This window comes from Giraffa tippelskirchi, chromosome 8, assembly GCF_054371585.1.
Source record: "Giraffa tippelskirchi isolate mGirTip1 chromosome 8, T2T-mGirTip1v1.2.pri, whole genome shotgun sequence".
NCBI lineage: Eukaryota > Metazoa > Chordata > Mammalia > Artiodactyla > Giraffidae > Giraffa > Giraffa tippelskirchi.
Genome location: NC_137282.1, coordinates 132,981,956 through 132,995,911, shown reverse-complemented (window position 1 = coordinate 132,995,911; position 13,956 = coordinate 132,981,956). Strand labels below are relative to the sequence as shown.

The 13,956-nt window shown below is 51.9% G+C and overlaps 1 protein-coding gene across 7 annotated transcripts in view; it reads right to left on the bottom strand.

The window, feature by feature from the left end:
* Window positions 1-13,956, bottom strand: part of PPP2R5D (protein phosphatase 2 regulatory subunit B'delta) — a 23,234-nt gene extending 9,278 nt beyond the window's left edge. For 5 of the 7 annotated variants that reach the window (XM_081518718.1, XM_081518721.1, XM_081518725.1 and 2 more), the window contains exons 1-2: window positions 13,822-13,956; window positions 8,766-8,843 (exon numbers count right to left, since the gene is read on the bottom strand). In XM_081518718.1, the coding sequence (XP_081374844.1) occupies window positions 8,766-8,843; window positions 13,822-13,848 (105 nt within the window). In that variant the 5' untranslated portion in view covers window positions 13,849-13,956. Of the gene's footprint in view, window positions 1-8,765; window positions 8,844-13,815 lie in introns of all 7 variants that reach the window. The other 2 variants (XM_081518717.1, XM_081518719.1) reach the window with 1 other exon arrangement.

The window sequence follows — 13,956 nt, the reverse complement described above, 5'->3', positions numbered from 1 at the left end:
ACAATTACGCTCATTTCACATGCTAGGAAGGTTAATGCTCAAGATACTGCAAGCCAGGATTCAACAGTACATGAACTGAGAACTTCCAGATGTTCAAGCTGGATTTAGAAAAGGCAGAGGAACCAGGGATCAAATTGCCAACATTTGTTGGATCATATAAACAGCAAAGGAATTCAAAACAAAATATATACTTCTGCTTCACTGACTACACTAAAGCCTTTGACTGTGTGCATGTGTACATGCTCAGTCGCTTCAGTCATGTCCAACTCTTTGAGACCCTATGGACTGTAGCCCACCAGCCTCCTCAGTCCATGGGGTTCTTCAGGCAAGAATACTAGTTTGGGTTGCCATGCCCTTTTCCAGGGGATCTTCCTGACCCAGGGATCGAACCCAAGTCTCCTGTATTGCAGGTGGATTCTTTACCAACTGAGTCACCAAGGAAGTCCTTTGACTGTGTGGATCACAACAAACTGTGGAAAATTCTTAAAGAGATGGGAATACCAGACCACCTTACCTGCCTCCTGAGAAACCTGTATGCAGGTCAAGAAGCTACAGTTAGAACTGGACATGGAACAACGGACTGGTTCTAAATTGGGAAAGGAGTACATCAGGGCTCTATATTGTCACCCTGCTTATTTAACTTATATGCAGAGTACATCAGGTAAAATGCCTGGCTAGATGACTCACAAGCTGGAATCAAGACTGCCAGGAGAAATATCAACAATCTCAGACATGCAAATGATACCACTCTAATGACAGAAAGCAAAGAGGAACTAAAGAACCTCTCGATGTAGATGAAAGTGAAAAAGCTGGTTTAAAACTCAGCATTCAAAAAACTAATTTCATGGCATCTGGTCCCACCACTTCATGGCAAATAGATGAGGAAACAGTGGAAACAGTGACCGATTTTATTTTCTTGGGCTCTAAAATCACTGCAGATGGACTGCAGCCATGAAATTAAAAGACACTTACTCCTTGGAAGAAAAGCTATGACAAACCTAGACAGCCTATTAAAAAGCAGAGACATCATTTTGCTGACAAAGGTCCATCTAGTCAAAGCTATGGTTTTTCCAGTAGTCACATATGGCTGTGAGAGTTGGATCATAAAGAAGGCTCAGCACCGACAAACTCATGCTTTCAAACTTGTGCTGGAGAAGACTCTTGAGAGTCCCTTGGACTGCAAGGAGATTAAACCAGTCAATCCTAAAGGAAATCAACCCTGAATATTCACTGGAAGGACTGATGCTGAAGCTGAAGTTCCAATACTTTGGCCACCTGATGCAAAGAGCCGACTCACTAAAAAAGACCCTGATGCTGGGAAAGATTGAGGGCAGGAGGAGAAGGGGATAACAGAGGATGAGATGGTTGGATGGCATCACTGACTCAATGGACGTGAATTTGAGCAAACTCTGGGAGGTGGTAAAGGACAGGGAAGCCTAGCATGCTGCAGTTCAGGGGGTCTCAGAGAGTTGAACACGATTTAGTGACTGAACAACAACAACACCTCCAGGAGGTCACAGCCTCTCTGTGCCTCATTTGTAAAGTGGGGATAATGACAGGACTGACCTCACAGGGCTGTAAAGAACAGTACAAGGCACATGGAAGTGTCCTATAAGTAGTATCTTCTCTATTAATACTTTTATCATTTCCCATCCTTGGAAATCCCTGAAACGAGCACCTCAAACATTCCTTAGAGGGACTTCCCTGGTGGTCCAGTGGCTAAGACTCCATGCTCTCAATGCAGGGGGCCATGGTTCAATCCTTGGCCAAGGGGCTAGATTCCACATGCCACAACTAAAGATCCCGAGAGCTGCAACTAAGACCTGGCACGGCCAAATAAATAAGTGAAAAGACCACCTTCTTCCAAAAAGCCTTCTCCAATCACTCCAGGCCTTGCTCATCCCCCCTCCGCCCCAACCTGCCTGTCCCACTGGCTCTGCGATCATCCCCAGAGACACCTCTTGCTCCCTCTCTGTGTGTGCCATCCCCTCACTAGAAAGCAAGCCCCTTTAAAGCCAGGACCCTGGTTTGTATGCCTCTGGGTCTCCTCAGCACTGGCACCTAGCAGACATTCAGCAGATGACTGGTTGTTTGATAGATGGAGGGGCCAAGCCCAGGCCATCCTCATAGGCCCCTCCTGTGCCCGCCGGGGACCCTCCGAACAAAGCCCTGCACGGTGGTCGGGGCACAGCAGGAAGGAGAAACGTTGAGGAGATGACAGTGATGGGCTCGGTGGCAGCTGAGGAGTGAGACTCAGGAATAAGATGTCTCCCTCCATCTGCCCAGATAAGATGCAGAAACCCGCATCTCCATGAATCTCAGACCGAGGGGACATCCAGAGAAAGGAGGCATTCTTCCCAAAAAGGGAAAAGCAAGACCTCAATTTTCTCCGCTAACGAGCAGAGGGTTGGACTAGATCAGTAGTTTGCCAAACATTCTCCAAGTAAGGTTTTAAGAAAACAGACGTTGCATGGCTGAAAATCAGTTTTAAAAAAACCACCCAATGAGTTGATGCCTAAGGTCCCTTCCTCTGCAGGGACAGAAGGCTGGGGTGGCCAGAGAGGCACTGAGCCAGCTTGGCCTGCCCTGCCCTGTCCCCACCCCACTGGGCCACCCTGGTTTTATAAGGACCATTGGCTCCCAGGCCCCAGATACAAGGAGCAGCTGAGAGACAGCTGGTCTGGCCAGCAAAGTCCTGGTCTAGGAAACATACTTGTCAGAGGGAGTATGGGTGTGTGCCAGGAACTCATTAATGTTCAACCCTTTCTCCTAAAGGCTCTAGCATCCAATGTCTCCTTCAGTGACCTGGGCTGGAGATGAGAGGCAGGGGCATCTCCAGGAGAACCTTCTGCAGCCATCAAAGTATGAGTGGACACTGCTCAATGGCAAGCTGGTGACCTGCTCGCTACCCTCTCCTGTGTCCTGCCTGCTCCCACTTCTGAGGCTCCGTAGTGGCTGTCACCTCTGCCTGAAGAGCCTTCCTTTCCATTTCTATTCTTTTTTTTTTTTAATATTTATTTATTTCACAGCGTCGGATCTTGTTACAGGACATGGACTCTCGTTGTGGCACATGGGTGGGGAGCAGGCTTAATTGTCCCACGGCATGTGGGATCCTAGTTCCCCTACCAGGGATCCAACCCACGGCTCCTGTATCGCAAGGCAGATTCATAACCAGTAGACCACCTGGTGGCTCAGACAGTAAAGCGTCTGCCTACAATGCAGGAGACCTGGGTTCGATCCCTGGGTTAGAAAGATCCCCTGGAGAAGGAAATGGCAACCCACTCCAGTACTCTTGCCTGGAAAATTCCATGGATGGAGGAGCCTGGTAGGCTACAGCCCATGGGGTCGCAAAGAATCGGACACGACTGAGCAACTTCACTGGTCTGTGGACCACCAGGGAAGTCCCCTCCTCCCACTGCTAAACTCACAACAGGATTCAAGGTCCAAGAAGCCTTCCTGGATGCAGGCCTCCAGCAATCCAGTGGGGCCGTGAATTGACACATCATACCCACACTCAGGAGAGACTGCAACCATACTTGCCCATTCTGAACCAATCCCATTTCAAGCTGATCCTAACACAGGCACCGGTAATCATTAAATCCATATATTTAAACATAAACTGGCACGTAGAAATATAATTTAAGCACTATAGAAGGTATTATAGGAGAAAGATGAAAGATAAAATTATCAGTGAAAAATGAAAGATTAACGTTATAGCTCTTGCACGGTGAATTAACTGGCTGAATGAAGATCATTGTAGTTTAAAACCCTGGGAATCAGAGAGGCATTCTCTCCTGTACTGACACCAAGAGCTAGCTCTACCCACCTGTGCTTAATGCAGTCCTTCCTTCATTTATTCATGAATCACGCTACACATTAGAGATGAATAAAGTAGGGCCCTTGCCCTCAAAGCGCTCACAGTTCAGTTGGCAAGACAGACACGAAAGCAGCCATTCGTACATGGGCAATGCAAAAACCAGAGAGCAGCAAAGGATTTGGGAACACAGAGAGCTAAGTGACAAACACTGCCTCAAGAATTACAGAAGCCATCCCTGAAGAGGTGACTTTTGCTTTGGCTCTTAAAGCATAAACACAGGTTTCGGCAGAGAATGAAAGGAGAGGGGACTTTCCTCGTGGTCCAGTGGGTAAGGCTCCACGCTCCCAACGAGGGTGTCTGGGTTTGATCCCTGGTCAGGGAACTAGATCCTGCAAGCCACAATTAAGACCCAGTGCAGTCAAATAAATAAATAAAATAAAAATTTTAAAAATAAAAAGAATGAAAGGAGAGGGAAAAAAGCAGTCCAGGCTAATGTGCATGTTAGTTGCTCAGTCATGTTCAACTCCTTGGAGAAGGCAATGGCAACCCACTCCAGTACTCTTGCCTGGAAAATCCCATGGACAGAGGAGCCTGGTAGGCTTCAGTCCATAGGGTCGCTAAGAGTCAGACACGACTGAGCGGCTTCACTTTCACTTTTCACTTTCATGCACTGGAGAAGGAAATGGCAACCCACTCCAGTGTTCTTGCCTGGAGAATCCCAGGGACGGCGGAGCCTGGTGGGCTGCCGTCTATGGGGTCGCATAGAGTCGGACACGACTGAAGCGACTTAGCAGCAGCAGCAGCAGCAGCATGTCCAACTCTTGGCAAGCCCATGGACTGTAGCCCACCAGGCTCCTCTGTCCATGGAATTCTCTAGGTAAGAATACTGGAGTGGGCAGCCGTGCCCTCCTCCAGGGGATCTTCCCCACCCAGGGATTGAACCCATGTCTCCAGCATTGCACTGCAGGCAGATTCCTTACCATCTGAGCCACCAGGGAAGCCCCCAGGCTAATGGGATGACATCAGTAAGGGCCATGAGCCATTAAAGGCTCATAGCATTGGAAGGTGGGAAGTCTAGGGGGGTTGAAAGAACAGGGCAGGGCCAGCCCACGAGGGCTGAGGGTGGGAATTTGAATTTGTGAGCAATGAGATGACAACAGGAGTTTTTCAGTAAAAGGCCTGATAGGACCAAATATGTTTTTAGGGTAACAACTCTGTCTACAGGGGCGTCAGGCTGAAGTGGAGGAGACTCAGATTACTTCCTTCTCCCTTTGTCCCTGCTCCCAGAACTCAAGATAGCGCACAGCGCATAGAAGAGTCCACAGCACTGAACCACTCTCTCCAAAGACAGACCAGGAAAGACCCCTGGCTTGCAGCAGGTCTGACCTGATCTCTCAAGACTCCTTTCCATTCTAAGACTCTTCACCAGACTATCAGGTCATTAAGAACACGGGAGGACTGGCTCCCAAGCCACACAGACCTGGGTTGAATTCCAGCTCTGCTGTTTTATCGCCAAGTACAAGCTACTTAACATCACTCAGCCTCAGTTTTGTCTGTAAAATGGAGCTTAGGCTGATAACAGATGCCCTCAGGGGAGTGCTGTTAAAGATTAAATGAGAAGATTATAAGATCAAGTGCATGCAAAGTAATTAGCACCCTGCCTGGGTCAGAGTGTGCTGGGTCCCCTAAAAATTCACATCAACATCTGTGAATGTGACCTTATTTGGTAACAGGATCTTTGCAGATGCAATCAAGATAAAATGAGGTCACATTGGATTAGGGTGGGCCCTAAATCCAACATGACTGGTGTCCTATTAAAAGGGAAATTTGGACACAGACATAGAGGCACAGAGGGCTTCCCTGATGGTTCAGTGGTAACAATCTCCTGCCAACGCAGGAGACACGGGCTCAGTCCCTGGGTTAGGAAGATTCCCTGGAGAAGAAAATGGCAATCCTCTCCGGTATTCCTGCCCGGGAAATCCCATGGACAGAGGAGCCTGGTAGGTAGGCTACAGTCCATGGGGTCGCAAAGAGTCAGACGTGACTTAGTGACTCAACGACAACAACAGAGGCACAGGGGAGAATGCTGAGTGAAGGCGGAGTCAGAGATTGATGCACCTACAAGCCAAGGGCTTCCCAGGTGTCTCAGTGGTAATGAATCTGCCTCCAATGCAGGAGATGCAAGAGATGTGCGTTTGATCCCTGGGTAGGGAAGATCCCCTGGGGGAGTAAATGGCAACCCACCCCAGTATTATTGCCTGGGAAATCCCATGGACAGAGGAACCTGATAGGCTACAGCTCATGGGAGAGCAAAGAGTCAGACACGACTGAGTACATGAGCTGAGGAACACCAAGGACAGAGAAAGCTAAGAGAGAAGCACGGAAGAGTCTTCCCTAGACGCGCAGAGGGGCGTGGCCTGCTGACACCCTGATTCCAGACTTCCGGGCCTCCAGAGCTGTGAGACAGTAAACGTCTGTCATTTTAAGCCACCCAGTTGGTGATAACTAGTTATGGCTGCTCTAGGAAACTATACACAAGTACCTGCTCAACACAATACACACTGGCTGCTAGAACTATTATTAGGATGAACTGGAAAGACTGGCAAATGTTTGACACAGGGTGAGTTTGACTGTAAGAGTCCGAAGTTCAGGATTAGAAAAAGAGCAAGAGACGGACTGTGCCTGGGAACTCCCCTGGTGGCCCAGTGGTTAGGACTCTGCTCTCTCACTGCCGAGGGCCTGGATTCAACCCCTGGTTGGGGAATTAAAATCTCATAAGCCGGGCAGCATGGCCAAAAAAAAGGGAGAGAGAGAGAGAAGGACTATGTCAAACAGCTTCTGATGTCCTGGGCCTCACAGCCTGGTGCCCAACCATTCTACCATCCCTCTGCCTAGGACCACCCTCGTGCATTTCTGCAAATTCACAAAGCAGAATTCCTGCAGCTGCCTCAGACAGGTGAGGCTCTGTTTCACAAAACAGAGGCCAAGGTGAAGGCAACACTCTCCTTTTCCAGAGGGCGGCAGAGGAATCACAGCAGCTAGTCTCAGCTCTTTTCTTAACTTGCTTGAACCTTCATTTCCCTACCTATGAAAGAAGAGGTTAGCCTCTCAGGCTCCTTCCAGGTCTAACTTGAAGCTGGTTTGCTTGCTCACTCACTCATGAATGCATTCAAATGCTGGTGCCTCTCGTGTGCCAGGCCCTTCGGTGTGAGCCAGAGCCTCCTGGAGCTCACAGGCTAACACAGGAGACAACTGATACACAACGAATTCCCAGGAACTGTTTCGTTACCGCTGTGGTTAAGTGCTGCAGTGGGGTGATATAGAAGCCCTGATGCCCTGGGCATGGGGATGGGGGCGGGTGGTCCAGGAGGGCTGCTTCCAGAAAACGATGGCCAGTCTGCCCAGTAACTGAATGAGCAGGAGTGGGTCAGGCAGAAGGTGGGAGCTGCCCCTGAGCTACTCCATTCTGTCCCTTTAAATCCTGTTTCTGGGACTTCCCTGTGGTCCAGTGACTAAGACTCCTTGCTCCCAAAGCAGGGAGCCTGGGTTCCGTCCCTGGTCAGGGAATTAGATCCCGCATGCTGCAACTAAGAGTTCACATGTTGCCACTAAAGATTCTGCATGCTGCAACTAAGACCCAGTGCAGCCAAATAAATATGTATTTTAATCCTGTTTCTAAGTCTCTCATGTTGTTTTGGAATCAATTGCTGGCTCTGACCACCTTCCCTGCAGGTCCCACATGTCATGGCTCCTGAAGGGGAGACTGAGCCTGGAGAGGGCGCCCCCCCCGAAGCATCTCCAGGTGACTTCCTGTGAACCAAGGGCGCCAGCACACAGAGGAGGAAGCCAGCTGCTTTCATAGTGTGGTGGGGGAAACACATCTGGGGACAAGCCACTGCTTGTCCAGCACTGGGTGACAAGGACAAGCCGAGAGACATGTCCGGATGCCAGGGTAAGTGCAGAGGAAGGAGAATTCCCCTTCTGTGGTCCTCAACTCCCACCTCTGTAAGGTGGGGCAAACCTCCCCAGCTGCCTCCCGCCACTAGAGTGAAGTGAAAAATGATGGTCGCAGGTGTAAAAAGTGCTTGGCCCTCTTTGGAAGTGACGGGGACCAGGAGTATCCAGAAGAATCAAGGGCTACAGTTAACCCCAACCAAACACTTTTTAGTCCATCTCTTCTCCACCCACCACCCCAACCCCCAAGACCTGTCTGGAATTAGGGAGTTCCGTGTCCTGTTCATCTCCATCCCTCTGAACAGCTTAGCACAGGAGGCGGGAAGCACAGTAACAAGGATCGCTAGCTTCTGGGTAACACGGACACCTGCTGAGGTGCTCCCAGGACCGTTCAGCATCTAAGCATCCCATTGAGCACACTTCCCAAACTTCCATGGACACACTCTGAACTTCCTTAAGTCCCTCCCCCGCCCTGTGTGCGCACAGCTTGCCATTTATTACTTTACGGCCCTAGATTGCCAGGCTGCGCTGACCTCTGCTCATGACTGTCCTTCAGCAGCTCCCATCTGATCTGCACCAAGGGCAGCAGGCCCAGCCCTGCCCAACTCAGGGACACTAGCCACTCCCCACCCCCGGTCCCACCCAGAGCCACGCTGAAGTCACTTGCTGCCCCACTGAGCACCTGTGCACTTTCCCCTCCTCCCCAGGACCCAGTATCCCCCCAGCTTTTTGCCCTAAAAGAAAAGGAATTCCCAACCCTTTGGTAGACAGAGAACTGACTTTCATAGCAACGGCTGGGGAGTCAGGAAAACTGGAGGGTGTCTTTGGTCCATAGCAGCCAAAGTAAAATGCTGCCTGAGGTCAGTCTGGCCAGCCCCTCCTTCCTTCTGCCCGATAACCTCCGGCCCCACCCAGGGACCCCTCATCCCACTGGCCATCACGCAGCTGGAGCTGCTGCCTGCAGCATAACTAGGGCAGTGCCCACGTTCATTACCTCCTCTGTGCTCTCGCCTCCACCATCCTTGCTGGAGCTGCTGGGCTTGGCCGTGCCTTTGGCAAGCTTGGGGGGCTCCTGAGAGGAGGAGATGGAGAGTTAGCAGTTGATGAGGCAGGGGGAGGCCCTATCCACATCCCTTCGGTTTTATCCAATTATCCAATTGAATCAATCAGTCAGGACCCCTGAGCATGTACCTTAAACCTGGGGGAGTAGGGTGGGGTTTGGGGTACATCAAGGGAGATCAGTCCCTCAAGGGCACCAATGAGTTTAGAATCTGGTTAGAAAGACAACTCCAACACACAATAATACAGCATGATCATGCTTCTTAACCTCACAGGACTGGTGTATGAGTCAGGGCCTCTGTCAAGTAAGAACCAGGGCGAGGAGGCTCAAGGGAAACACATCTTGGAACAAGCTGCTCAGACTGGCTTCTGGCTAAAGTGGGCAGAGCAGGCCTAAGGCTCTCAGGCTAGAGGGAAGGGTCATCACTCTACTCCCGAGGCTATCTGGGAAGACCGGGAAGCATTTCCTGGATATCACAAACAGCACCCAGACTAGTAACAGCTACTGGCATAATCAGTGGAGCCCAAGGATGCTGACAGGTATGGGGATCGTCCCAAGAAGGCCTTGGTGGACAAGCACAAGGACAGGGATGGGGGTAAGGCCCTGAAGGGCTATGAAGACCAAGCACTAGTCTGAAGTCTCCCTCGGGAACCTGGCTGCCGGCTCAGAGCCCTGGCCTGCCCAGCATCTCTTCCTATGCTCCAGGCCAAAAAAAGCAACTGCCCAGGGAACAGGATGGAGAAAATGGGAAAAAGACCTAGGGATTTCGGTCCGACTGCAAGCTCAACACAAATCATCCATGTGCTGTGGCTGCCATGGCAGCTCATGTGACCTGCCATCCGGTTCGCAGACCTGTGCAGAGTGCCTGTCCTTGGCACTGACGGAGCCATCCTGGAGGCTCTAGTTCAGTCGGGAGCCTCAGACTTTGGGAGGGACAAAGACAAATGCTAGGTTCTCTTCAGGAGGGAAATACAACCCATCCTGGGAGTAGATTCAAAAGCATGTCCTGAGAGCAACAGCTGCAGGAACTGGGATAGTTAACAATGGGAGGGAGGAGTCCTGGTGGGTAGGGGAGCTAGAGGGATCCTTACAAATAAACGAAGGACTGCCATGTGGACTAAAGATGCAACTTGTTCTACATGGATCCAGAAGCCCTAAGAGCCACGGGCTAAGGTGGCAAGAAGACAGGCTGAGACTACAAACGAGGAAGACTTTTCTCCTGGAGCAGCTGCAGAGAAACCTGCTGCCTACAGAGGCGGCAGCTCCCCACCTGAGAGCACTCAAGCAGAGGTGCACTGAGGCCTCCTCCCAGGCACCATGCAAAAGGGACCCGAGCCTTAAAGGCAGATGGGACTGGGGGAACCTCGGAAATCACTTCCAGCTCTGAGATCCTGAGACTCCTGAGCACCTGAGCCCCTTCAGGGAGAAGTGTTAAACCCAGTGATTATGCCGATGGGGGCTAAAGGATTTCAGGGAGAAGCGAGCGCTGCGTGGGCTGGAGCAGGGGGAAGGCTTCCTGGGGGCGGGGAGGCAGGGAGCTGTTCCTAGGCGTGGAGCAGCTCCAGTCATGAAGGAGCCATGTGTGTGCTCTAGGCAGCTGAGCGCCCTCCCCGTGGCCCCTGATCAGGCTGGGCATCCTCACCCCTCGCCAAGGGGCCAGGGAGGGGTGCAGAGCCTGGGACGGAGAGGAAAAGGATGAGGGCGGTGCCTGCAGGATGCAACACTGGGGTGACCCGTCTGCACACACCCCAGTCGTGGGCTTCTCGGACACAGCTGACCCATGTGCACACACGACTCACTTCTCCCCTTGATCATGGGCTCCTCGTTCCTTTTTGGACCCCTCCACCCACCCTGCAGCGCTCAGACATCTTTCTCAGGGAATGTGCCAGAGAAAGACCCCGGCTGCTTGGGGGGGGTGTGTGCTGAAGGGTGGTGGGCAGTGGGAACCAGGCCTCCACCCTTGCTCCCTGGCTCCCGCAGGACAACAGGCAAAGTGCACATGCTTCAGCCCAGCCCAGCTGTCCAGTGCCACACGGCACTGTCGTTTACAGCCAACCGTGTGTTCCCAGCCCAGCTCTGTCTAGCTACACAATCATGGGCTAGTTAACTAGCCTCACTGAGACTGTTTCCTCATCTATTAAGTGCCAACAATCAAAGTACCTGATTCTTTCTCCTTATTTAATGTTTTTATTTTTTAATTTTTTGGCTGCACCACACGGCATGCAGGATCTTAGTTCCCGGACCAGGGATGGAACCCACGCCCCCTGCAGTGGAAGCTTGCAGTCTTAACCACCCGACCACCAGGGAAGTCCTGCTAGTTCCCTTTAGCACAGTGTCTGGCACATGAAAAATGAAATGTTAGTCAATGTTATTATTATTATTATGAACAAGAAAGTGGGAGGGAGTGGGGACACCTCCACCCAGCAACCCAAAAGACAGACGTCCTAGATCAGAATGTGAGGGAAGAGGAGGGATGCAAATCTCCCCAAGAGTTGACTCAGCACTCATACACTGAGCACCTAAGGTGTACAAGGGAGACGCCAAACCAAAATGGAGCTTAGTTATTTTCTCAGGGGGAAGAAAAAACATGTCCACAGTTCCAGTCCAAGGGAACACAAAAAGGCCATAAGTAATCTACCAAGTGTTCTGCAAATCCAGGGGAGAAGGGAGGGCTCACCCACAACTAAAAGTTTGCGATGGGCTTCAGGAAAGAGGCCATGAGGTTTGGCCAAGAATGGGACCAGAAGAGATAAAGGAGAAAGGGGAGAGATGACAGATGAGCAATACAGATCCTCCATCCCCCCCTCCTCTCTGTCCCCACCCCACTTAGGCAAACCCCAGTCACACTGTCAGGACTTGTCAACCACAGAAGGAGGCCAAATGCAACTGGAAATCAAAAGTAGAAGGTTACACCTTAAAGGGGATCAGAGGTGCCTGGCCCCATGCACCCCGATCCTTCTCACACTCTTTCCCAACCAAACACTTACACCTGTGGTCCTAGAAAGTCTTAAGAAATTTTCTTCTCAGTCTTCTAGTAGATAAAGGCTTTCTACGGATGCGACAGTATCTATTCCATTAGACTAAAAACTACAGATCAGGGATGAACCTGGCAGTCCAGTGGTTCACACTCCATGCTTCCAGTGCAAAAGGCTCAGGTTTGATCCCTGATAGGATAACTAAGATCCCACACGCTGGGCAGTATGACCAAAAAGTAAAAATTAAAAAAACAAAAAAACAAATTACAGATCGGCAAGGAACTCATCAGCTTCCTCTGAATTTCATCCCTCTCCACACTCCTCGTAGAAGCCCTCCAGCCCCTGGTGTGGCTGACTTGTGTGTGTATCACCTACAGCTAAGCTGCCCAAACCACCTCAGCATGCCCGCTTCCCAAGGGCACAGGGCCTGGGTGGGGCACCCAAACCTGCCCAGCTCAGCACCCTATGAGGTACAGTGCCTTCTATACCATTACTAACCCAACATTCAGAATCTCAGGCCCTGAGAGGTTATGGGGACAATCCAGAATCAGAGCCGCCTGGCAAATCTCCATCGGCCCCAGGATAAGGAGTTTAATTGATAAGGTCAGAGATGGCACAAGCAGCAACCCAGCCAATCAGAGGGCAAAGGAAAGCAAGACAACTCCGGGGTCATAACGTGGGTGAAGAGAACACCAGGCCAGAGCTGGTGCCCACTGCGAGGGGCCAGCCCCGGGGAAGAGAAGAAGCTGGGGGAGGCTGCAACTGGTATCCTAGCATCCTCTGTGTGAGTCTGTACCTCAAAGGAACCACACCTCTGAGTCAGACCTCAGCAACAGCAGGAAATAGAGGGTACAGAAAGACAGGGATGAAGAAGAGGGGAAGGCAGTTCGGAGGTAGAGGAGGAAGGTGAAAGAAGGCAACATCAAGAAATGGCCTGTGTCAGGACACCAGACAAAAAGCAAGGGTGTCCAGGGGTGGCTCGCCTGTGGGGTAAGGAGAAAAGCTAATCTGACTGTAAGGGCAGATTTCCAATTTGAGGACAGTATGGCCCTGGAAAGACAGAAATTCAGCACTGGTACAAAAAAGGAAAAATGCAAAGGTTATCCTCAATCAGGAATAAGGGGAGGGGCCTGCCCAGATGATGAAAAGTGACTGGTTTAGGATGAACCTGGGAGTGGGGTGATGCCTGTTAGCAAGGCTTTGGTACAGAGGAGGCCTTTAAGTCAGGAGACCTGATATTACAGATGGGCCTCCAGGAGGCTGTGTGACCTTGGCCCAGTCCCTTCCCCTGTCCCCCGGGGTCGAGGCCTCAGTCTCCTCATCTGTATGATTAGGGATTGCACTGAATGCGCTCAGACACCCTGACTTCCAAGGTTCCATCAGCAGAAGGAAGGGCTCGGACCTGGTTTACAAGTTTGTGTGTGAAGGAAGAACTAGAGGGAGGGGCCTAGGCCAGATTCAGTGGAGGAGAGAGAAAAGCAGAGCTGTTCTAGGTCAAGGAGCTTGGCGGGGAGGGAGAAGGTTGCTGTAAGGGACGGTGGAGAAGGCAGGCCCAGGCCCAGGCCCAGACGGGTAAGAGGAGGGTCGAGAAGGGGCTGCGCGGGGTTGAAGAGGGGGGTTAGTTCTGGAGGGAGCTGCTGTCTCAAATAAGCGGCTGTCCCAAACGGCAAACGGGTGGGGGATGGGGAAGTGATGGGGGGAGAAAAAGCAGGAGAGTGACTTGGGAGCGAGGCAGGATCTGGAGGAAGGAGGTTACCCTGGGCCGGGGGTCGGTGGAGGGAGCAAGGGAGGTGCATGTGGGGCGGACTCTAGCCCGGACAAGGGTGGGAGCTTTCTCAGCTGCGGCAAAGGCTGGGGGTGCGACGAGCAGCGGGGATGGAGGGCTGGCCCCAGGGAGTCCTGCGGGGGCCGGACGGGAGGGTCGGTCTGGGGCTGTCCCGGGCCTGGCTCGGGCCCCTCCCAGAGTTCCGTGCAGGCCCCCGAGGCGGAGGCGCCGGGAAAAGGACCACGCTCACCTTCTCCTTCTTCAGTTTATAGGGCATCTCGGCCCGTCCGGACCCTGCCCGGCTCCTGCGGCCCCGCTCCGGCTCCGGCTTTGCTCGGCCACACTCGGCCCGCTCGGCGTCTCTTCGCCACCGCCTGCGCGCTGC